Source organism: Toxorhynchites rutilus, chromosome 2 (genome assembly GCF_029784135.1).
Source record: "Toxorhynchites rutilus septentrionalis strain SRP chromosome 2, ASM2978413v1, whole genome shotgun sequence".
NCBI classification, from domain to species: domain Eukaryota; kingdom Metazoa; phylum Arthropoda; class Insecta; order Diptera; family Culicidae; genus Toxorhynchites; species Toxorhynchites rutilus.
In genome coordinates, this window is record NC_073745.1 from 150530241 (window position 1) to 150547645 (window position 17405).

The following is a 17405-nucleotide window of genomic DNA, read 5'->3' on the forward strand; positions in this document are numbered from 1 at the left end:
GGGCGCTCCTATATTGAGACCAATCCGAATTAATTTTAGCTCTGTTGAACAGCTTCCGCGCTTTTTTACGTAGCCACTCGAGTCTTTTGTTCCACCATGGAACGTTTCTTGTCGAAGAAACTCTCTTAAGTGGACAATTACTGTTGTAGACAGAAACTATCGTATCATTTAATTCTTTTGAAGTTGATTCGAGCTGTTGAATCGATCTTATTCTTGTGTTAAGAGTTTCTGACTCGAGTTCAAGTGAATATAGTTCCCAGTTGGTTTTTCTTGGATCACGATATTCTCTCTGTACTGTCAAGCCACCATCCCATTCGAAGATAATGTGTCTGTGATCAGACAAAGACGCCTCTTCCGAAACGTGCCAGTTGTGTATTTTCGAAGAAATTACCGGACTGCACAGTGTTAGGTCCAGGACTTCTTGTCTGATAGCGTTTACAAACGTTGGTTCATTGCCAATATTGGCAATGTCAATGTTGTTTGAAGAGAGAAATTCTAGAAGACAGTTACCTCGACTGTTTATGTCAGTACTACCCCACAAAGTGTGATGAGCGTTGGCATCACAGCCGATGATGAAGTCTTTTTTGATTTCTCTGCAATAATTTACGAACGCCGCAACCTCTTGGGGAGGTGCCTCAGGTACGTTACCAGGAAAATAAGCCGACGCAATTATTATGTCGGATCTTCCCTTGGCGGTTGGTATCTCAACTCTGATCGCGACGATGTCCCTTTGAATGAACTTTGTTATAGGAAAGCATTTAATATTTGCTTTTACTAGAACAGCAGTTCTTGGGGAGTCATGCTTGTCGTCGTAGAATAACTTGCATGAACCAGTATGAATACCAAGTATTCTTCCTTTGTGGACCCAAGGCTCTTGAATTAAAGCTAAATCCATAGCGTCTTCAATAAACCTCCTAGACAGCACGCTAGACGCTGCTTTAGCGTGATGGAGATTTATTTGCAGAACCTTAGTTTTCTGCGTTATTTTCGACCGCTCGTTTTGTTCATTTGGATGTGGATTATTCATAGAAGTCTCGCGGTAAAGAAGGTTCACTGCATTAGTGACCGGCGCAATGCAGTAAGGGCAGACGATACTGTGGAGGGTGCCCTGGTGCTCCACAGGCTCCGTTAACGGCAAGGTTGAAACCCCCCCACCCATTCATCCCTCGGCACGGGTCGCTTCACACCTTGGTTTAGGGGTTTATCCATTACTTCCTTTCCATAATAACCATTGATAACAGCTATTACAACCATCCTTCTTTTCTGGGGCTTTGGACCCACTAATTTCAGGTTCTTATTCGGACATGCTATTATTGAGATCCGTCATTCGTAGGCGGAGTTTACCTCCAGGCCAATTTTTTTCGAATTTCCTCCCCTTCTTTTCTAATAAAAAAAGTACTATTTTTAATTTTTATAATCAAAGCCGTTTGATATCTTGAACAAAAATAAGTTAAACTACAATATTCTTCGGAAGATGGCTATTGAAGTGGTATGTGGACGCAGAAAAATGACATATTCCTCAGGGTGACCACTATGCCCCCACTTCCCCTACATATGATGCAAAACATACAAACATCAACGTTAAATCCCGATGGAACATACGTGTGCCGAAACGGCTTTTGCCCTCCATAAACTGTTTCTAGTTTGCCGAAAATTCAATTAAAGCCACATTAAGCGTCGAGGCTGGAGCGCTCAGTTCGAGATTTTCCGACCATATCGCTTTTATCTTCCGCAGATTTGAACGCCACAGCTTTTCGAGAGTGTGTTCTGTGTATGTGTGCACCATAATTTACCTTTCCTCGGTAAAAGCTGTGTGATCGCTTCGACGAATGATTCGACCGAATCCCTCAGGGCGGGGAAAATCGTGTACATAAAAGGGGTGCAATTTCGGAAGAAAGTGTTCGCGCACCGTGAAAAAGGTGCACCGTTGCATATTTGACGAACTCTAAGTTTATTGTTTCCTACAGTGCTTTTCGCTCTCGGAACATAAACGTACGATGACGGAGATTGTGGGGTAAATGATGGATATTTCAACACAGAAAATTGTCCATTCGAGAGCTGTGTTTGGGGTAATGCTTCAGGATGATATTCAGGGAAAATGAAATATGCGACGATTCCCAAGTTGAAGTTAAATCGAACAAAGGTGAAGAGGGAAGCTTTACAGTGCACTTCTGACTGACTCTTCATCAAATCGAGTGAGGGAGGTTCGTACCCCAGCTGCGATGTGGTATTGGACCTGATCTGAAAAGTGGTATGGATGTTCATTTCACTTAGGTGAAGGCTGTTTTCAAATAATGGTGCACTATATATCGAGTTGGAAGTTACCCTCTTTATATGTGTTATGTCTATGCTTGATTTCCGAGAAGAATAACTTTCTTAACACTTTGGCGTCCGGCGACACCACAGTGGTTACGCACGCAAACTAGTGCCTGACTGCCGGCGACACCACAGTGGTTACGTGCGCATAGTATCTCAGTGGCCGGCGATAGCACTTGAGTATCATTTGCATTCTGTTGGGGTATGGTTTAAGTAACAATAACATACACAGACTATCAATTTTAATGTTTTTATAAATAGGGAAGGTGGGGAAAAACGGACATATTAAGAAGAACTTTTATTATATCTTTCGAAACTCGTGTTTTACCAAACTTAAATGCAGTTTCTTGCATTTCAATGTACTGTTTTTCGAAATAATCGGTCGAAGGTTTTTCAATGTTTTTAATAAAATTAAAACAGACCGAAAAGTAGAACATTTATTCGATGATTATCCGCATTGACATATAGTGGGGAGAATACGGACATGTTTGTAATATTTACGTATGTATATCTTCGAAATTTCATGAAATTAGGGGAATTGAGAACTTATGAAAACTAACGATAAGACTAGATTTCTATTTCTAGATCTAGATCTAGATCTATTTCTATTTCAATATCTATTTTCCCGATAATGTCAAAAACGGGCGACGACAAGCCAAGTAATCCGAGTTAGCGCTGCCGGCGCCAAGCGCATATTTTTTTACGAATCGTGCGGACGTCAAACTGTTAACAAATATGTTGGGCTAACCAGATAGCGTTGCCACTGATGACCAAATCCAAAGTAATCTTCGGTGTATGACACGTTTTCATTGGTATTATAGCGAGTAGATGTGGTTACGTTTGATTAGTGTGAACCCCTAAATTCTTTAAAATTCTAAAAATAAAAATCCACGCACTGAAGCTTTCGTTACAAACAAAAGCAACAAAAGCTACAGTTTCTCATTTTTTAGCAATTGAATAATGGTTTCATTCATTGATGGTTCTACGACCATGGCCAGTGGTTACAAAAAAAAACATAAAATTTACCTTTAGAACAATAGTTTATTGTAATAATATTTTCAAATACTTACCAACAATCAAGTACTGAAAAAATTGAGACATTGAGACAATTCCAATAACAGAACACTTTCACTCCTAAAAAAAGTTAACATGTTCGTTGTTGCGCCATAGCAATTTCATTTTCCCAGATTTCAGAGCCTCTGTAGCGAACGTCTGCAAAAACAGTGATAAATGAGTATGTGCATTCAGAAGGCTTGTTTCATATCGTCATATTGTACATGTTTCACTTCGTCGCGTGTCCTTACTTCCTCATGTCATAATACAGCGTTTTCGCGAGCGTGTTTCAATTTAGTGCGAGTTCCACCAAATGTCAGACCATTCTGATTGCATATTCTGTCCTCCAGTCCCGCTGTAAAACAAGACGCCGACAGCGAACGGAACCAGCCCAGCATGCAAAACTTGTAGCGACTGCACAGCCAAGTGAGAAGGCACACAGAGAGGGAAAACTGCAAGCTAGCACTCCGTACACAAAACTTGAACACAACGGATTAGCGAGTCATGAAATCGCTAGTCACTTTAGCTGCGAAAAGGATTGCGGAGAACAAAAAAAAAAATGAAATCCTCAATGAACGTCCTCATATGTCAAGCCGGCGGCAGACGGGACAAATTAGTGCCAACGGTTCCAACCTGTCGCTCGATACTTCACAGATTCTATCTCTGTGCGATGACCGGAAGGGATTTATCACGCGTCATTCGACTTGCCGTCTGGAGCAGCAATAAATCAAGTCGTCAACGTGCTTTTCATACCGCTGGGACTCTGGACACAATCAAACACGCATCTATCGACGAGTTTCCATCAGAATAATGCAGGAGAAACTTTTGATGTTATTATCGTTAGTCAGATTGATTGAAATTTATTGTATATTATACGAACATTCTCTTATGGACCATTATACTTTCGGTCAAATCCTCACCAGATACGATAGTTGATTACCTGATGATCAGAAACAAATCATGGCCATCGGCAAAACCACACAAATCTATTTATGACTGATCGTACTGCCTTCCGATGGCACTACTTACACTGATTTTTTAAAGTTTTATTACTTTTGATCTCTGACTATGTGTAAAGGAAAGGGTTCAAAATGAAAATCTAATCAGTGAAAAAGTAACGAAAAAAGAAAAACACCTAGCGCATAGCAATAATTTCTTGAAAGATCAAGTAAGGGTCAAGTTTGATAATTGAAATTACACTCCATTCTTTGTTGACCAATTTATTTGAAATTTGACACTCATCTTCAGTTCTGTTGACAATACAGTTAGTTTGTTCCAGTTAGTATTTGGCCACTTTCTAGTTACTGCAACATTTGTAGTTGTCGTGCTAACTACTGATGACAGCGCTTCGATCCAGAAGGATCGCTCACTTAGTGGTAAAATTTTCATCAGGATCGACATGTTATCCACGACGAAACGCGAGAGACGTGAAAAATTATTGTGCACTTTGAAAACCCAACGTGGTCAGTAGGTACCTTTCTGAATCATATTTCGGACACTTTGTTCTAATATGTTGAATGGCTTGATGTACTGATGCTATAACTATAATATAAAATTAATATCACAATTGCTTCTTTAGAGTATTGCCTTGGTTTCACTATCACTTCATTTAAGAATTACATTTGAATTATTACATAGTAGGAGAAAATCCACCAAAAATCCAAAATCCACTCATTACCGTTTGTGTTTGACGTTTGCTTAGCGTGAGCACGTATAATTTACCCCTTCACCAATATTTAAATTTCTCTCGTGTTTCATCAGTTCTCATCATCGTTATCAGGTTACTGTGATTGCTTGGTAAGTGTTTCACAGTTGACTATAAAATATAATCAAGTCTAATGTAATTTTCGTTCAAAATATTACAAAATAAAGTGTCCGAAATTTGAATTCAATCTGTCCGAAATTTGATTCAGTGTCCGAAGTTTGATTCTTGTTCGCTTCATTTGAAAAGCATTTTATTCGATGATTTTCTAATGTTTTCAATCAAATAAGTACCGAAGTAGAAAGCTTAAAAGCATATTGAACTAATTTTTTAAAAATATCAACCAAATAATACCTGTGCATAAAGTTGAGATCTGTTTTCTGCATCATATGCCTTAAGCGTCCGAAATATGATTCAGAACAGTATGATCGCCAAGGCTCTCAAATTTACAAATTCCACTCGTTGTGAAATGATGTCAATTAAAAATAGAATCATGGCATAGTTCCGACGTTCTATTGGATTAGATGATATGAGCCTAGTTTACGAAGTGCAAAGAATAAAAATTATATTTTTTTTTGTACAGATTCAATTCTGTCTTCGTGTGAAGTTATGTAGGGGTGCCATATAATACTACAATATTCGACAATCGTTTCGTTGTTATTATATGAGGATCCTGGAAATGGTAGCTAAAGCATTCAATAAAGCTCAATACATTGTTCGCTCTATGTATGATCAACCAAGGATTTTTTTAGAACCTAAGACTACACCTCTTGAGCAGGAATATTAGGTGGAGCAGAGTTTGCGAGCGTAGTGTGCGTGATGCCATAATGCACTGCCATAACTACTTTTCACATCGTTATATTTGTGTTTACATTCAATTCCCTTCCACATCCATGTGAAAACGCTATTTTCAGAAAGTTTTCCATCAGTTAAGCATCCTTTTTTTGAAGTTCCCACTGAATATGAGTATAATGTGACAGTGTGCAGTGGACATTCATGAAATGATGTTGGAAAAGATGAATCAAAGTGATATTTTGGTGTTTCATTTTCACTCTCTGATAATACTAGACTGAGACTGAGAATGCGACTGTTCTCCTGTTTTTGCTCCTTAAATGATGAAAGTAAGTCACAATACAATTGTCATCTATTAAAAAAAACAATCAGTAACAAGATTTCATCCGCAATTTATCTCATAAAATCCGTGAAACGATGATTTTATTTTACATTGTTTTGTTTCTTCCATATACACTTTATATCGAATGTAAATAATGACGATACCATATTCTGATTACCAATCCAAATATACTCTGCCTACTGCTCCACCTCATATGTACTTCATTGGACTATACCTAAGTCTCTCACTCGTTATCTGTGTATAGGTTGATTTTCCAGCTTAATTCGCGATGACAGTGGTACGGTGGCGATGTCTGGTGGCGGCTTCCAATTAGGGGTCATAATTTGGGTCCCAAATTCGTTAGTGTAATCTCCATCGGATTAGAAGTTACGATGCCAACTTCCATATGTTAAAATTTGAATGGAAATTTTCGCTTCATGTTATTTAATTACTCGAAACACGTATTTTTGACTTTTATTTAATCATTTGTCTATACATTTTCAACATCGTTACTGCATCTTTTCATTATATTCATATATAAAGTTGTCTTCAAATACAATTTTCGTATGAAATATTTTCAACACCAGCAAAAACAGTATATTTCATTTAAATAAAACAATAATTTGATACGCAAATGTTAATTTTCATTCATAATTTGAACTTTAAAAACGTGTTCATTCCGCCTGAAAATCAATTATTCTTTGACGCTCCCGTATACTAGATAATCAATTCCGTCAACGCGGATAACATTGTTCATCGGTGTTCTTCTTGTGAAAGACATAAAAGTGCTTTTTTTAACGTTGAGCTGTAACAAACTCTTAATGCACCAATCATAAAAGATGTGAACTGTAAACATTTTTGAATGTTTGAGAATCTTCTTCATTTTTTATTTCCAAACTAGCTGACCCGGCAAACTTCGTCCTGCCTAACATTTATTTTTCGTTATCACATCCACGTTTTCTTACTACTTTCATACGCACGTTCATGGGTCCAATCGCAGAACTGTTCATTGATAGATCTTCTAATCCACCTTTAAAATTATCTTTTACTATAAAATTCCTAGTACTATTAGATTTTTTTTCAACCACTTGCAAATAACATGTTTCTCCGTTACATGGAATAAATGTTTGATACAGAAAATAGGATAGAATAAAGACAGCCCTAAATCGGACAATTCCTTTCTCGGGTTTTGCTCTCATCAACACATTCTGTGATCCATTTTTTTTATATAGATAGAAGACGATATAGGAGTGCGTTTCATCATAATAAAATCCATTTACACTTTCGAACGAAGATCAATTTCATTTCAGAGGAGGGAGGGGTGTTATACCATAATAGAAACATTTCTCGTACCCAAAAACCCTCACATCCCATATTTGGCTCCATTAACTTGATTAGTTCTCGAGTTATACAGAAATTTGTGTTTCATTCGTATGACAGCCCCCCCCCCCCTAAGAGAGGGGGGAGGAGTATCTATTTACCATAGTGTTGGGGCTGCAGTGGACTGTAATGCGCCGGTCGATAAGGGTGCTCGCGTTCCCAGCGGGAACCGAGCCGGGTGGGAGCAAGAACCGCTGTGTTCCTTCCCAGGAGGGCAACTGGGCCAGACTCCTTGGGTTGGCTTCGCCTCATGAAGCCAACGTCGCAGCTGGACTGGACTAGCATGGCTAGCAGCAACCGCTTGAACTCGATGAGCCTTGAGAAAGGCTTTCTCTTGTAAACTCTATTTACTCTTTTTATTGCGGCAGAGATGGAGGACTGGATGTTCCGGCGGTCGGACGCAAACACCGGAGACTATGACTAATTACACTTTCATTTTTATTTACACTGTTTCTCTTTGTATTTCAAATTTATAATTCACTGTGATCTTCACACTCTGATGGTTTGGTAGCGACTGATGCGCTCCGCTGTGGGCGCATTACTTTTATGGAGTAGCACCGAAACGATCTTCTTCTTGCCGGCGGTGCAACTTCTTACTGCCGACGGTGCAGTTTCATTGCTGCTGCTGCAGCTGCTGATGTTGTTTTCTTCCTCTTTCTGCTGGTCTCCGATTTACACTGCACCACGGCTCACGCAAAACTGAATCCAGTGCCGCGACAAGCATTGCATTTTTATGCCGTCGAGCACAGCGTGCTTTAGCGATGGCTGGCTCATAGTTGCAATGTGGGAGGGGTAACTCGTGGTGTGTGGTGTGGTGTGCAAATTCTGCATGCCGCGAGATGCTGTCACTTCAGTTCGGTCGGTGTGGAACTGAACATTCTCCCCCAGGCAAAAAGTGGAAGATTCGGAAGTAAGGTTATTGGCTATAGGCAAAGGTGCAAGTTTGTGTGTTGGTCATCTTTGGATATCCACTATTCTTAACTTCGATATGGTATAACTGGGTGGATAACTCAAATAATGGTAATGACGTTGAATAGTACACTTCTTCAAAATTATTTTCACACTCTTTACTCCAGCTCATACACTCTTTGGGAGGAATCGTTTTAAGTGGATGTTTCATTTCGAATGGTAGCTGAGAATTGCTGATTCGATTACCTACTTGTAGCAGATCCTTGTCTAGAAACGGTCTCGAATTGTTTAGACGGTGGTTGGACTCTTCTGACACGATACACTCGATCTCCTTCGCAAATTCTTGGTGTTGAACAGTTTGGTGGGGAAGGAACTTTAACAAATCAGGAGGATCATTGCGCTCATCAATTTCACGACGATGTCCGAGTTCCTCGCACTCGTTTTCACGTAACTCTCTGGCAGATTGTTCTCGTGATACGGCATCCGCAGGGTTCTGGTCTGTTCGAAAATCTGCCAGCTGAGAAGCGTTGTCTCTTAATGGAAGATGAACGATGAAACGACCACTGTCATCTCGACGATAGGTTGCAGCAAACTGTGCTTCACATTGCTCCTCTTCGGACGATGGAATATTTTCTGGTGACACACTTTCCACTTCCCAAAATTTCTGAATAAGCTTCTCGACTGGATCAACACTAACAGCACAAGAACGTATCGCTAAATTGGAAGAGGAACTTTCAAGCAGCTTGTCTCCAACCAGCCATCCCAGTTGGGAGTCATAAAGGCTAGGGAGATCGTCCTTCAGTTTCAAACACCCTTGTTTCATGATATCGTAAAACCAATCCATTCCAATAAGCAAATCAACTTGGCTGGGCTCATGGAAGGATGGATCAGCCAGTTGCAGACCTGGAGGAAGTTCCCAATTTTGCAGATTTATTTTCACCGACGGAATGTGACCAGTAATTTTCGGGGAGACCAAACAATTAATGATGAAGGAATAATCACTGCATTTAGAGTGGACGTGTACGGAACATTTTTGCTTAATCGTTGACCTTACACTGCCTATGCCTGTTATCGGGACACTTACTTCTTCCACATCGATGCCAAGTGAGGTGACGAATGATTGGGTTATGAAACTCACCTGGGAACCGCAGTCTAGCAGGGCTTTGCACACACGAGGACGTTGCTGATGATCATAAACATCAACGAGGGCAGTGAGCAACACCACCTGACTTGCTGAATTCTTCGGGTTGTTGGAGTGTGCTGCTGTTACCGATAGCTGGTGATCGGCATTCACGATAGATTCTGCAACCTTGCTTGGGCCCGGAACCGCAGGATTCGGCATCGCTGGGGGGCACTTCACTTCAATGTCTTCATCCGAAGGGCACGGTGAGCTGGCACGGCTCTCCAAATGAAGTAATGTATGGTGTCTCTTGTTGCACTTGAAACACGATTTATTTGAACGGCAGTTCTTTACGCTGTGTCCACGCCTTAAGCAGTTAAAGCAGACATTTTTCTCCCTGACTTTGGACAGCCGGTCACTCACAGTGAGGCTGTTGAACCACGAACACTTGAACGTTGGATGGGCTTCTTTACACATTTCACATCGCTGATCCGACGTTGTTGCTGTGTTGACTCTTGGAATGCTTTGTTTTCCTGTGGGTTGCTTCGCTATCGGTCGATGGAATCCAGATTCTTCACAAGAACCATGGCATCTCTCCAGAACTGAGACGTGGTCCTTCAAAAATTGGATGGTGTTCTCGTAGGTAGGTAGTTCTCCACGCTTGATGGTGGACTCCCACTGCTTTTTTGTTGTAGCATCCAATGCACGGGCGATCAGATGAATGACGATAAGTTCCGATACTCCGGTGAACTGTTGGTTGAGGAACTTCAAATTCTGCACGTGACAACTGATGGACTCAACCAGCGATCGTAGCTCAACATAATCCTCTTTCTCCAATTTCTTCGTTCCGAGTAAACCAGCGATATGAATGTCAATCATTCGCCGCTTGTCCTCAAATCGTTCTTCCAATAGCTGCCAGGCGTGCTCGTAGTTTCCATCGCTGATTGTTTTTACGTCGATCAATCCTGCTGCGTCACCAACGAGAGCTTTCTCAAGATGATACAGCTTTATTCGCGGTACTTCGTTGGTGCGATCCACAGCGTCTCGAAACATGATCTTGAATTTTTCCCAGTTCTCGTACCTTCCGTCAAACGTGGGAATGGCACGAGGAAGGGACTGCTGGATCACGACGGGTTGTTGATTTACAGCTAATGGCATCGCTTGTTGAAGGTGATTCGGTGGAGGTGCGGTCAAATTCTCAAGCCAGGTTTCGAGAATGGTTGACACCTCTTCGTGTAGCGTTTCGAAATGCAGGAATTTTACATCTTGATCCTCTCGCTGGTTGGGTGGAATACTTGCCATAACTTGTTGGTGATATTGGTGGTACTCGGTGTAAGCAGTTTCCACCTTCCTGATGTAGACTTTCACTTGAGCAGAAGTAAGCTCAGTCTGGTCCACTTGGCTCAAAATGTTCTTGATACGCGTGACGTTGCCTTGTGCTGTGCCACGCATATGGATCAACATGCTCAGTGTTGCTTCTGCATCTTCTGCGTCCTTTGCGGACGGCTTAACTGGCGTTCTTTTCGTTGTCATTTTGCTCACTTATTGTCTCTTGGAAATAACTTCACTCACTTTTGTTCAGTTTGTATTTTTCACTCGCTTTTAAGCCTTTGTTTTTGCTCACTTTTTTCGAATTTTCTCCGTGTTTGCTTCCGATCCCTCACATCCAATCCACACTGCGCAGCAACGATGTTCATTCGTCGGATGACGAACCAAAACGATGGTGGATTTTTCCACCAGAACGATGACACATCCGGACACTCGACACACTTGAGTAATCCGGTTCGAAGGACCAATTAATATGTTGGGGCTGCAGTAGACTGTAATGCGCCGGTCGATAAGGGTGCTCGCGTTCCCAGCGGGAACCGAGCCGGGTGGGAGCAGGAACCGCTGTGTTCCTTCCCAGGAGGGCAACTGGGCCAGACTCCTTGGGTTGGCTTCGCCTCATGAAGCCAACGTCGCAGCTGGACTGGACTAGCATGGCTAGCAGCAACCGCTTGAACTCGATGAGCCTTGAGAAAGGCTTTCTCTTGTAAACTCTATTTACTCTTTTTATTGCGGCAGAGATGGAGGACTGGATGTTCCGGCGGTCGGACGCAAACACCGGAGACTATGACTAATTACACTTTCATTTTTATTTACACTGTTTCTCTTTGTATTTCAAATTTATAATTCACTGTGATCTTCACACTCTGATGGTTTGGTAGCGACTGATGCGCTCCGCTGTGGGCGCATTACTTTTATGGAGTAGCACCGAAACGATCTTCTTCTTGCCGGCGGTGCAACTTCTTACTGCCGACGGTGCAGTTTCATTGCTGCTGCTGCAGCTGCTGATGTTGTTTTCTTCCTCTTTCTGCTGGTCTCCGATTTACACTGCACCACGGCTCACGCAAAACTGAATCCAGTGCCGCGACAAGCATTGCATTTTTATGCCGTCGAGCACAGCGTGCTTTAGCGATGGCTGGCTCATAGTTGCAATGTGGGAGGGGTAACTCGTGGTGTGTGGTGTGGTGTGCAAATTCTGCATGCCGCGAGATGCTGTCACTTCAGTTCGGTCGGTGTGGAACTGAACAATAGAAACGTTTCTTGCCCCCTAAAACCTCCACATGCCAAATTTCGTTTCATTTGCTTGATTAGTTCTCGAGTAATGCAGAAATTTGTGTTTAATTTGTATGGTAGCCCCCTTTTAGAGAGGGGGGAGGAATGTCTAACAACCATAGTAAAATTTATTGCACCCCAAAACCTCCACATGCTAAATTTCGTTTCGTTTGCTTGATTAATTCTTGAATAATGCTGAAATTTGTGTTTCATTTGTATGGCAGCCCCCCCTTAGATAGGGGGGAGGGGTCTCGAACTATCATAAGAACCTTCCCCGAGCCCAAAAACCCTTACATACCAATTTTTATGTCGATCGGTTCAGTAGTTTCCGTGTCCATAAGAATCAGACATACAGACAAACAGACAGAAATCCATTTTTATAGATATAGATACTGTTTCAAATCATCTGCGTAGATACGTGCGTTAAGACTTTTAAGAAACACGCATTTCGATAGCTTTACTTCTATTCCTATTTTTTTAAATTTAAGGAGGAGTAATGGTGTATCAGCACGATCGGAAGACACGAAACACGATAAAGTCAGTGTATAGAGCGGATTTTTTTTTTTTTTTTATCTGTATTATAGTGATTTTCAACTCATTTGGCTGGTTCGTCACTTTTTACTTCCATTTTTGGAAGAATGTCGGGAGTGAGAATTGAACTCGTGACCTTTAGCGTGAGAGGCATGGATGTTACCACTACGCCAGATCGCCTCCAGAGCGGAAAATAATTATTAACGCTCAAAGGAGGAATCGATTCCTCCTCGGGAAGCATTCGGTAAAAGAACTGCTGCTTTCATCAAACAGTGCGGTTCCGTTCAGTCTGACTGCAGAAAAGAAATGGAATTGGGAGAGAAGAACATAATACATAGTCGTGTGAACGTAACCATCCTCATCTCACATCGCAATAACAACTAAATGGATTTCCGAGCGGGCGCCAGCTTATATACGGATATGCGTGATTTCAATAGCTTGTTTTCAAAGCTATTTTCAAGCTATTGAAACCATTTTTTAACCCCTTTGCGTACAACATCGAGTCACACTCATGGTGTACTTGCATAACATAGGGCGCTAGAACGCTCAGCAGAATACTGAAATCACTGAATTAAATAATACGTTAAGGGGATGAGTCAATAATTAGCAACCTTATAGCTCTTGAACATTTTGTATGAAATGGTTATCATACCATTCGTTTAATCCGAGAATTATTAACACTTAAAGAAGGAATGCATTTCTCTTCGGAATAACACAGCAAAAATAATACCCCCTTCCCAACAATTGGAAACGACGTTCGATATACAAATAATATTATATCGCTGCTTTAATCAATGTGATTTCTTTGATATGGTGAAATATGCACTACACCATATCAAACATTTCATATTCTCCACTATCAAGTCCATAGTCAATGGCACCCATCGGTATCGAATTATTATCGATAACTCGATTTTCGCTGAATGCTACATTCAGTTTGGCTTCAGAAACGAAATGGAATTTGGAAATAAAAGCATACTGTATAGGCGTAACATTTTTTATGAGGTAACTTTTTGAAATTAGAGAAGACCATTTTCATTGGCACCCTAATATACAGTGACAGTGTCAGTATGTAGCATTGGTACTTGCGAAATTCATAATGAAAATTACGAAAATTACGGCAATACGTAAGTATCGTAGCATGAAAAGTCGCGCTACCTACATAAATTCTATCCAAACTGACATGATTTTCTTGACCGAACTATACGTTGTTCAAATTGGTTATATTTTTCATATAGTTCACCTTAAGTCTGTCTTGAAATCCTCAATTGCAAAGTAAATAGCTCCGGACTTTCACTTTGACATAGTATGTGAATATCGTTCACCATGCATAGAACATAACACAAGAAGGCTAAATAAATAATCGTTACGGTTACCCGGATCTTACGTAGTTCCTATCTACTTGAACAACCAACACAAATACGGAGCGGTTCGTAACGTTCCAATATACGTTTGACAATACTTTTCAATTGAAGTTCTCGCGTAGCTGACGATCGAAGCACTTTCAAGAGTTTCAACTCTAAGATAGTTGAAAATGTTGAGTTCGATTTCAGCAAACCTAACGGATTATAGCTGAGAAAGGAGTTATTATCATCACACAGCTGCTCTCAGGCATGTTTTACATGCATATAATACCCACAAGGCCATACTATGGCAAACAAACTCTAGTGTAAACAAGTCTGGGCACAAAATTTGAGGGAGTACTTGAGCACTTGAAAATGATAAAAAAATGGAAAAGGTGGAGAAAACTGTAAAAATTTAAAAACGCTGGAGATTTTCTGTATTTGCCTGTTTTGCTGGCATGCTTTAAAAATATATACAGGAAAAACTGGAAGGTTGACATCCCTGCGTGTGAGCGTAACCTTCCTCGTCTCACATTGTAATAACATGAAATAGATTTCCGATCGGACGCCAGCTTATATACGGATTAGTGTGATTTCAATATATTGTTTTCGAAGCTATTTTTAAGCCATCGAAACAAGTTTTTTGTGTCAATAGTTATAAATCAAATAACTTTTGGACATTTTGTCTTTCGAATGGAGTGGTTATCATACCACTCCATTCAGGCATAGAGGTATTAACGTTCGAAAAATTGCACTCCATGTGTCACTCACTCGTTTTCGGAACTTTGAACGTACATCCCGGCACAGAAATGAAAGACGTTGTCCTACGTCAAAACCTTATTCGTAATTCGTAATTTTTTGTTGTTGTTGGAAAAGTTTTTGGTGTATGATTGCCTTTAAAAGATTTGTAAGGCAAGAAGTTATTACTACTCCACGATAATTTCTTACATCGGATCTATTACCGGAACGAGAAAATAGTTTTTGTATGTTTTGGGAACCTTTCCGATTCCAATAACTTATTTGAAAGCCATAAAGGCGGTTGATTTATTTCAGATGTCAATTTATTTATAAACTAGCTGACCCGGCAAACTTCGTCCCGCCCAAAATTTGTTTTTTGTAATCAACCTTCAAACATTCAGGTTTTCTTACTATGAGCAAGTTCATGGGTCCAATCGCAGAACTGTTCATTGATTGATCTTCTATTCGCCCTCGTTGAATTTACTTTTTACTATAAAATTCCTAGTATTTTTAACAAAACTCATCATTATAATATTGGATCATTTTCAGACACAATTCTCGTTCAAGATTTTTCAACCACTTGCAAATAACATGTTTCTCCGTTACATGGAATAAATGTTTTATACAGAAAATATGATAGAACAAAGACAGTCCTAATTCAGACAACTCATTCCTCGAGTTTTGCTCTTATCAACACATCAGGTGGTCCTTTTTTTTGTATAGATAGAAGAAGATTTTCTCATACCCAAGAACCCTCACATCTCGAATTGTGCTTGATTAGTTTTCGAGTTATGCAGAAATTCGTGTTTCATTTGTATGACAGCTCACCCTTAGAGAGCGGGAGGAGTGTCTAACCACCATAGAAATATTTATTGCATCCTAATACCTCCATATGATAAAGTTGGTTTCGTTTGTTTTTACAATTAATCAATTAATTCAAATAATTCAGAAATTTGTGTTTCATTTGTATGTCAGCCCCCCCTTAGAGAGGGGGGGGGGTGAGTCTAACCATCATAGAATCATTTATTGCACCATATAGCCTCCACATGCCAAATTTCGTTTCATTTGCTTCATTAATTCCCGAGTAATGTAGAATTTTGTGTTAAATTTGTATGGCAGCCCCCTCTTAGAGAAGGGAGTGGAGAGTCTAACCACCATAGAATCGTTTATTGCACCCTAATACTTCAATATGTCCAATTTGGTTTCATTTGCTTGAATAATTCTCGAGTAATGCAGAAATTTGTGTTTCATTTGTATGGCAGCCCCCCCTTAGAGAGGGGGATGGAGAGTCTAACCACCATAGAATCATTTATTGCACCTTAAAACCTCCATATGCCAAATTTGGTTCCATTTGCTTGATTAATTCCCGAGTAATGTAGAATTTTGTGTTTAATTTGTATGGTAGCCCCCGCTTAGAGAGGGGGAGGGGTTTCAAACTATCACGAAAACCTTCCCCGGCCACAAAAACCCCTACATACCAATTTTCATGTTGATTGGTTCAGTAGTTTCCGAGTCCATAAGAATCAGACAGATAGACAGACAGATAGAAATCCATTTATATATATATATATATATATATATATATATATATATATATATATATATATATATATATATATATATATATATATATATATATATATATATATATATATATATATATATATATATATATAGATTCCGATTTTTTCCGAATTTATAACCGATTCCGATGATCAATATATCAAATTGAAACCAATTAGCTAGTGTTCTTTGGAAAATATTATACTCTTGAAAAATTGGATTTTGTTTTCGTAAATATTGACTGTATTGATTGTATGGATTGCGTAACAACTGGATTCTAGCCGTATAGATGTAGTCTAGCCGCATAGGAATACTGAACGAAAACTGAAAACATGTTAACCTTGAAAAATCATAACTCAAAAACGAAATAATGCACCTATCTGATATTCGGATATGTTATGTGGGAAAACCTCAGCTTCAAAGAAAAATTATAAAAAAATATAGCGCACTTGGTCCCGAAACCATGTAAGCTATCAAAACCAATTACAATCAATATTTTCGAAGACTCATTGGCTTTAATTTGATTTGTCGATCATCTGAATCGGTCCAGTAGTTCAAAAGTTATGAATTTTTGTGGTGGGAAAAAATTGATTTTCGCTTAATAATCGGGTCTAATATTTCGCAATAAGGAACAAAACTACTACTTTTCATGAAAATCTGAAAATCACTGTATCGGTTTGGCATGGAATGGCTGAAAAAACACGCATTGAATCTATGTTACCAAGAACACAACAACCGTTCAGCCGCATTCTGATAACGCTCAAGGTATTTTTTATGCAACCCTACAAACTCAACTGTTGGTCAAATGATGAACAAAGATCCGGTTCAACATGTTCAGAGAACGCGCGCCCTTCAGCCTCGTCAAAATCAGCGTCAAGTGCGAGCGTCACTTGTATAGATCACAACATTGTAATTTATTATCAGAACGTCGGTGGAATGAACGCGTGAATTAATTCCTCCAAATGGCCATAGTGTGGAACAAATATGGGTTGCCGTAACGTTTTATAGCCATTCTACTTATATTGGTATTGCGTACAT

General features: G+C 39.9%; 1 protein-coding gene across 1 annotated transcript; it reads right to left on the bottom strand.

Moving 5' to 3' along the window:
• Positions 1-2345: 2345 nt before the first annotated feature.
• On the bottom strand, positions 2346-11127 carry LOC129766231 (uncharacterized). The gene is made up of 2 exons (XM_055766747.1): positions 8725-11127; positions 2346-2510 (listed from the first exon to the last, which is right to left on the bottom strand). Exons 1-2 carry the CDS (start codon positions 11125-11127, stop codon positions 2346-2348), a joined length of 2568 nt encoding a protein of 855 aa, XP_055622722.1.
• Between the last annotated feature and the right edge of the window lie 6278 nt (positions 11128-17405).